The sequence below is a fragment of the Dendroctonus ponderosae genome, unplaced genomic scaffold (genome assembly GCF_020466585.1).
Source record: "Dendroctonus ponderosae isolate FM_Combo_2020 unplaced genomic scaffold, Dpon_F_20191213v2 Dpon_F_20191213_1, whole genome shotgun sequence".
In the NCBI taxonomy this organism is placed as follows: Eukaryota; Metazoa; Arthropoda; class Insecta; order Coleoptera; family Curculionidae; genus Dendroctonus; species Dendroctonus ponderosae.
In genome coordinates this window covers 19,677,471-19,685,483 of record NW_026017110.1, presented here as the reverse complement: position 1 = coordinate 19,685,483, position 8,013 = coordinate 19,677,471, and the positions used below count along the sequence as shown (strand labels likewise).

Sequence of the window (8,013 nt, the reverse complement as noted above, 5' to 3'; positions counted from 1 at the left end):
CGCCGAAATAAGTACATTCTCAACTCACTCAAAATTGTTGTAAGCGAAAAGCCAACAAATATCGAATATACTAAAAAAACAGAAAAAAAACATAAAAAATCCATTCAATTTAAACGAAATGTTACATAATTTTTATGATTTGAGATAATTTGTGAAATAATAATAATGTAATGAAATTTGAGATAAAGTTGGTTTATTGGTTCAGCACAGCAATGCTTCATATGCATAGTAATAATCATGTACAGATTTATAAATTAAATCAGTAACCTTTTTCCTTTTAATGCACTGGAAAATCTGAAACTGAGCATAAATTACTGAGCACAATTTTTGAAATGTGACCCTTTCTACCTTCTGAATAAATTTTTAAATAATTATATCAACTAATTGTAACTTTTTTTGGTGTATTTTAGGGTGAAAATGCACAATTCAGCGTAGAGCTTGTAGAAGACGAGGATGGAGAGTACCAAAACGAAACATACACTCAACCTTTCCTGATTGTACCCACTGCAGGATACAAAAGCGGGAATTTTTCCATACCAGTGAAAAACAATACAAAATTGGACTTTGAGAATGAAACCTGGCAAAATTTTTCATTTTACGTAAGTTTAAATGAATCAATAAAGGTCCCATATAGTTATATAAATAATTTCAACAGGTGCATTCTTGGGATAAGAATGAGACGAATCAAGATCTGCTTCTCGTTAAAATTCATTTAATTGACTACAATGACGAACTACCGATCTTCGGCGAAGAATATTCAGTAGACGTAAACGAGACTATTGAAAAGGGGGAGAAGTTAATACAAGTAAAAGCAACTGATAGGGATGCCGAGGATGCTATTCTTGAGTAAGTTCAATGAATTGCGAGCTTTAAGCCTTGAGTCTAAATTAGAATTTTCCGTGATTGAAGGTTGTGGTCGACTGATATTTAGGTATGAAGGGATGTATATAAAATCATATTTCCAGTGCGTAAAAATATAAAAATTACCGACGTTCTAAGGCTGAGCGGTTTCGATCTAATCGGTCATTTCCAGAACGAACAATATAAAATAAGATGAAGGTACTCAAAAAGTCGTTGGTTTGGTGCTCACATTGTTATCTTGTATGTCTATGGTCATAGTTGTAAATCCAAAAACTGACCGAAAATTTTCTAAAATAAAAACGTTATGTCTAGACTTCATTGATGACCGGGCAATGCTATAAGCAAACTGATAAACCGGTTTTTATTAATATAGAAACTTCAAATTTTTAGGCATTTTCCAGATCTTTATACCCGTAGTAGTTTTGCAATCACCTTAAAGCTAATTCAATTTTTATCGGTCTAAAAGTTTTCCGGGTTTATAAGCCGTACAGCGTTGGAAACCTCTGGAGACTTTTTGTTCACATCTGTGATAAACATTATGAGCGAACTGTTCAGTCCAAAACAATTTGCTGCTTTGAAAAAAAAATCTCCAGTCCCAGTCTGCAGCTTCTTTTGTATCCGATAATCATGGTGACCCTCCGTTTGGTTGTACCAACGGTATGATGTATGATACGGTTGCAAATCACCAAACATTGACCATTAATTTCAGAAAAAGTTATTTGTTTCAGTGTATTGGGGAAAAAATTAATTAACATTCGAATATATTCTATGCGGCTTAATATTAGTTTTAATTTATATAAAAGTTAAAAAAACACCATGTTTTGGCATTTCAGACATGAATTGGTTGGAGCTAATGCTATAATCAAATTGATGGAAATCGACCATGCAGAAGGAATAATCACAGTGGCAGTAGACGATGCATTTGATTATGATCGTATAAATCCAGTGATTTTCCAAGTTCAAGCCATAGATGCTGTTAGACACACAACTACTGTATCGGTAACTGTTAACTTACTCGACGTTAACAATAAAGCTCCAACATACAAAGTGGTGAGTACATTTTCTGTCGTCCACATTGCTCAAATTATCCAAGTCCACGTTAAATTAAAAAATGTATGCTATTGTACAGTGATTTTTTAAATTTTTTTGCATACGAAGTTGAATTACGCTGGTATTTCACTTTACTACCATAAATACCTAGCAGATTTTATAAAGACTTAATATATGTTAATTTCAGAGTGATGTTATTAGGGTGGACGAAAATCAAAAGATAGGTGATAGGCTAAATGTAACAATAACCGCGTCCGATGTCGACACTACACGCAATTTAACTGCCGAAATTGACTGGGAAAATTCATTTGCTATGAAAAACTCTCAAAAATTAACATCTACGGCTGAAAACCTAAAAGCCATGAGGTGAGTAAAGTAAATAGTTTATCTACAAATAGAAAAATGTCTTTTTCTACTTATTTTTTAGGTTTTTAGATTTAGATTATGAAATAGATCCTACTGCTAATGACACTATTGAGATCTATCTGGCAATTAACAATAATAACGACGACCAAACAGCCCCAGATTATGAAACATTCGATACTTTATATTTGAATGTTACAATTATAGATCATAACACCAAACTCCCTGAATTTGCAGACAAGATGAGCATACAAGGTAACGGTGTTTAACAGAACAAATGTTGAACTGAAAAAAATAAATTTTTACAAAAAAATCGAAAACTAAGGATTATTAAAAGAACCAACATTTTTTAGTTTTTCCAGCTTCAAGTACCTACTACATTTAAGAAAATGCCGCTTTTAATTTATGAGATATCAAAACTAACTCTAATATTTTAAATACGGACCTCAGCTTTTGTTGTTCTTTTAAAGATAAATTTTCTTTCATTTCAATGTTTAACCACATGCTCACATTTACCGACGTTTTGAACCAAAAAATAATAGCAATTTATTTCCTTTAAAAAACATTTGAGCCTTTCGAAAACAGCCATAAATTTGATTTTGTTTTAAATTGGAGTTTTGCGATTAGAAATGAGGGATAGTCTGTCCCAAGCTTTTTAGCAGTGACGCCATAATTGTGGCTTATTTTCTATTACATCAGTTTCTCATTTTCTCTCCTATTATCTTCATAATTTGACTGCCAAGTTTACTACCTCGAAAATAACTCACTTTAATGCCGAACTGAAGAAAGTGGATGATTTTTTCAGTTCTTTTGTTGAAATTTAGCAAATTTAACTTTACTTTTGCAACTTCAACTAATTCAAATTCCATGTGGTCGACGGTTCTCGAAAAAGATAATTGGTATTTTTTAGAGAAAAAACTTTCTACACCATCAAGCAATACTAATGACGAATGCTTAAGTTATCAACAATGGAACATAAAGATAATTTCCTACTACTCAAGTTCCAGCTCGAAACAATTGCCGACATGAATAAATTTCTATAAAGCGACTTTTTGAATGAAATATTTTTTTCTCGGCCAATAAAACGTTTTATTTAATAAATAAAAAGAAATGGCGCAGCAAGACCGATTGGGTCGATAGCTTTTTTCTGTAGGAAATAAAAATTATTTATATACAGCATATAAAGCAGATCCATATTTAAAAAAGGGGCGTTAGTGTCGATATCTTATAAGCAAAAAGTGCTATTTTATTAAATTTAATATCGATGCGTAGATCTTTAAAGGTTAATAAAATGTTGACAAATTTTTTTGTCCGCAACCCTCAGTTTTTCATTTATTTCGGCTATATTTGCCATTTTCAAATTAAATTTTGGATCTTTCGGATTTGGTATAAAATGAGATGAGACCCACTGATTTATAAATTTCCATCATATCATAAAGAGAAAGTGGAACTTTAGACATTTAGCTTGGAAAATAAGTTCACAAAATTGGTGTTAACGTTCCAAATTTGAAGTTTTCAGCTTTACAAAAAGTGTGTTTCCGGGACTAATTTAAACAGCTCTGATTCATATTCTTAAAAAAAGTACAGTTTATAATTTGAAAAATGTATTCTTTTTGTACAGCTTTAATTGTTGTGAATATCAACGACATCAACGACAATGAACCCATATTTACGGACGACACTATCGCGAGGAACAGAACTGTATATGAACGAGTGAAAAATGGTACCCTGGTCGGTTCAATTGAGGCAATCGATAAAGACATTGGTGATATCGTTACCTATACTTGCATGTAAGATATAGACATGTTTTTTTAATGTTAAGCAAGAATTTGAACAACAACGCCCAAAAGTTTTCCTTCTTAAAAGGAAAATTGACGTGCTCTTGCGTTTTCTATGCTTTAAAGCAACGATGAAAAAATCAGTCTGCAACTCTGAAATTTGGTGATTTTTATACAGGGTGATTCATGGTCAATGGCGTATAAGAAAATTTATACAACCAGGATTCTAATACCCTACGGGAGCTGCAATCAAGCGATAAAAAAATTCCAGTTTCTAGAACGGAAAAACCCCCTCTACTAAATTATATGCTAATAGTAAAACCAGTCATGAAGCAATTCAAAATAAATCGAAATTTAGTTTAAACTTTAATATGGTGTATATTGAAAAGGGTGACCCAAATTGAAAAATCATATTATGAAATTCATTCATTTTGCTCGAGAAATCTGCAGATAACGGATTGGATTATTTATTAGGCAACGCCCTGTATACTAATAAAATTTTTAAAGATTGCCTGGGTAGATTCATACCTTAAACTTTAAGTGTCTATATGTAACTACTTGAATCAATATTTGCTACATCACAGTTTTTCAAATAACATCGAAAGCTGAAAGTTATAAATACCTATTATTTCCTATTATTTATTATACCTATTAATATTTCGCCAAATAATCTTCCGAGATTTGTGCCTTTATCCTCAATCAAAGTATCGTAATAAGTACGTGGCAGTACAATAAGTGGCACAATTTACACCTTTCGGACAACTGAATAGTGATCCGTTAGTTAGCTATGGCTAAATCGATAGAAAGGATCGTGATGCTTTTACCAAGATGTTTAGAGTATAGTTATCCAGTTAAGTCTTTGTTAAGTTAATAAACATCTGTATTCTATTCATGTAATACAAAATTTCGTGTTATTTCAGATCTGCATACGAAAGTACTGATTGGTTAACATGCAATAGCCAAGGAGAAATAACAACTAAGACGGATCAAATTGACGCAGATACTAATAAGGTTTATAATATCACCATAAAATGTAATGCGACTGACGGTTTTTTCATCACCTCACAAGACGTAAGAAATTTGAATTAAAATCCATTGCCCCTAAATGGGTGCTTGCAAATATTCTAATATTTGAACGCACTTATGGAGAAAGTATTTTCATTGTTGAAATCTTCTCGAAAATAATACGAGGAAATGCCAAACGCTTAATTTTGTGAATGTGCAAAGTCCCTGGTGCTGAAATTGAAATAGAATATATTTTTTAATATTAGAGTAATTGTTTTGTTATCATATATGATCAATGTCCTTAATTGCAGTTCAATATTTACGTTATGGATACAAACAACCAATTTCCTCAAGTTATGGTGAACAATACTCTACCAAGTACTGCAACAGTGTCAGTTTTGGAGAAAAGCGCTGCTAACACTCCCATTGTGCCAATTGGAGCTTATGATGCCGATCGTGATAGTAAGTTTTTCATGTTTAAAAAATGAAATTATTCTTAGGTCTTACTTATATTTTTTTCTTGTTCCACATTACGTCAAGTATACTCGCGCCAAATTTCATCTAAATCAGTTGGCCTAATCTTGAGGTATTAGGTTTACGAACAAGAATTTTTTTCACGCTGTACGGCATCAGTAAAAAGCAGTAAGTAAACAGAGCATATTGAGTTTCTTCATTTAGTTACAAAAGTTTTTTAAAGTCCTACGTATAAAACTTCTATACCAATTTCACCATTTCTCAGAACCAGTGACTTCTATTAACACAATTTCTGCATCATAAAATGACCTGAATCGGAGATGCAACTTAAAACGTTTGTAGCACATTATTCGCAATGTTACCGGGTGTCCATAAGCACATGAACGAAATAGTACTGCCACACTCTCGGGTCGAAAGAATGGTTATTATGACCGCGCTGGAGTTTCAAAGACAAGTATTTTGCAAACCAAATATTAAAATAGTATTAGTACCGTCTTTTGCCAAATTTCAAAATTTTGCCTATAAAGACGACAGAGAAATTTGTGATTCAGCAACACTATAAAAATTCAAATTGGCATCGTTCAAGCCAGTAGCAAAAAAAACTATCCATTTTCGGCCATATTTCATATAACAGAAATTAATTGAATTTTACATAAGAATATAAAACTAAATTAAAATATAGGGTGTTCCATTAGAAAAAAATTAATGCACTATGTAATTGTGAATATTTTTAAAATATGAGATTTTCGTTCTTGTAAAATATGACGATAAGACTATTAATGATACCTTTAATAATACCGACTAAGGGCAAACTTACTTTACTCTATCGTTGGGACGCCCTGGACATACACAGTAAATAAAACTCCTTTTTTGAAAAATAACTGCTGACACAGTCTGCATGCGCAGGAAATTTTAAATTTCAAATATTATTTTGGAAAAATTAAGTTCAGAAGAAATACAAAATATTATATTACAAATAAATACCGTTGCAAAATTTTTGTTTCCAGTTCCGTTCCATGATGTCAAGTGCACGTTTAACCAGTCGGATTTATGCTATGAATCGTTCATAATCGTTGATAGTGAGATACTAGTTTTGGTTGGTGGAAACGATTTGAACAGAGATGAAAACCTTCCAAAATACGACTGCATGCTCACGTGCTTTGACAATCCAAACCGTGAACAGCGTAAGTAGACGCCAAAAAATAAGTTCACAAGTATAAATGATGATTCCTAATGAAACTATAAGTTTATGTTTTTGTCACACTAAAAATGTACACTTTTGGAAATCATATTTAAGTTGCAAAGAAATATCCATGGAAAAATGTCCCCTAACCGAGCGATGCCCCCTTATGGACAGACCCGTGACGAGGGTTTTATCAATTTATTCCTAAACGGTGGAACTCACATAAGTAATTTTTCCACACTTCAGAAAATTGCATGTTTCATGTAATTAAAATTAAAACTGTAAATTTTAATCAAAAACGTATCCTTTAGAAAGAGCGTTCAAAAGAATTACAGAAAATCTTCAAATAGTATTAAGACTTTGTATATACTTTCCTGACAGCCTCATCATATCACACATTTTAGACATTTTTTTACGTCTTTGAGTTGTTTAACTCGTGTTCAATTGTCTTTTATTCATTTTAAGGATTTGGAGCTAATTTTTTCTATTTTTAGAATTTGATCGTAATGTAAACTCAACCACAGCAATTACAATCAAGTTAATTGATATCAACGATCACTGCCCAGCCATGCTTCCATTGGATCTAGCAATCAGCGAAAATAGAAAAAAGGTAATGCATATTATTGTACTCATTATTTAGTTCAAAATACATTAACATTTTTGCGATGAACTTAGGATACCGTGTTGGGATAAATCCAAGCTAAGGACATAGACGAAGGTGCCAATGCCGAAATAGAAATGCATGTTCTTACAGTTTTTAAAATAAGTGAGGATGGTGAGGAAGACTACACGGCAGAAGAATTATTTGATACGCAGAAGGGCGAGGATTCCGAGTATAGAGTGAACGACACAGTCAAACAGTGGAACCTGATAGCGAAAAAAGACTTAAAGGACTACTACGGCAACTTCGTCATTCAAATGAATGTAAGTATAATTGGAGTTAGTTTCTAAATTAAGAAACGCTCTCACTTCATTAGATGTATCAAAAATATGTAAATACCACTTTTTTGTTGTTGCACAAATAAACTTCTCAACAAAATTAACGTTACACGCCTTAACTTTAGAACTGCATAAGTTTTGATTGCTGAGAGCGATCTGATTTATAAATGAAGAATTTGTTTTAGTTTGTTTGTTGAAGCAATTATTTATTTTATTTAGCGACTGTTTTTCAAAATTGAACTAACTCTATCAGATAAGCTTTTACTGGGTGGAAAATAAAACATTGCAAAATTTTCAAAAGCCCCAGTAGCACACAAATATTACAGTAATATTTCTTTGCAATATTTAATATAGGTTGAA

At 32.1% G+C, this 8,013-nt stretch overlaps 1 protein-coding gene across 1 annotated transcript in view; it reads left to right on the top strand.

The window, feature by feature from the left end:
• The window catches only part of LOC109546958 (cadherin-23), a gene marked incomplete in the record, with an annotated part of 32,828 nt that overhangs the window by 9,589 nt on the left and 15,226 nt on the right, over positions 1–8,013 (top strand). The window contains 11 exon segments of the mRNA XM_048661138.1: positions 411–599; positions 656–846; positions 1,695–1,911; positions 2,099–2,277; positions 2,339–2,529; positions 3,896–4,064; positions 4,973–5,123; positions 5,369–5,519; positions 6,539–6,715; positions 7,209–7,324; positions 7,408–7,638. Coding sequence (XP_048517095.1) covers positions 411–599; positions 656–846; positions 1,695–1,911; positions 2,099–2,277; positions 2,339–2,529; positions 3,896–4,064; positions 4,973–5,123; positions 5,369–5,519; positions 6,539–6,715; positions 7,209–7,324; positions 7,408–7,638 — 1,962 coding nt within the window.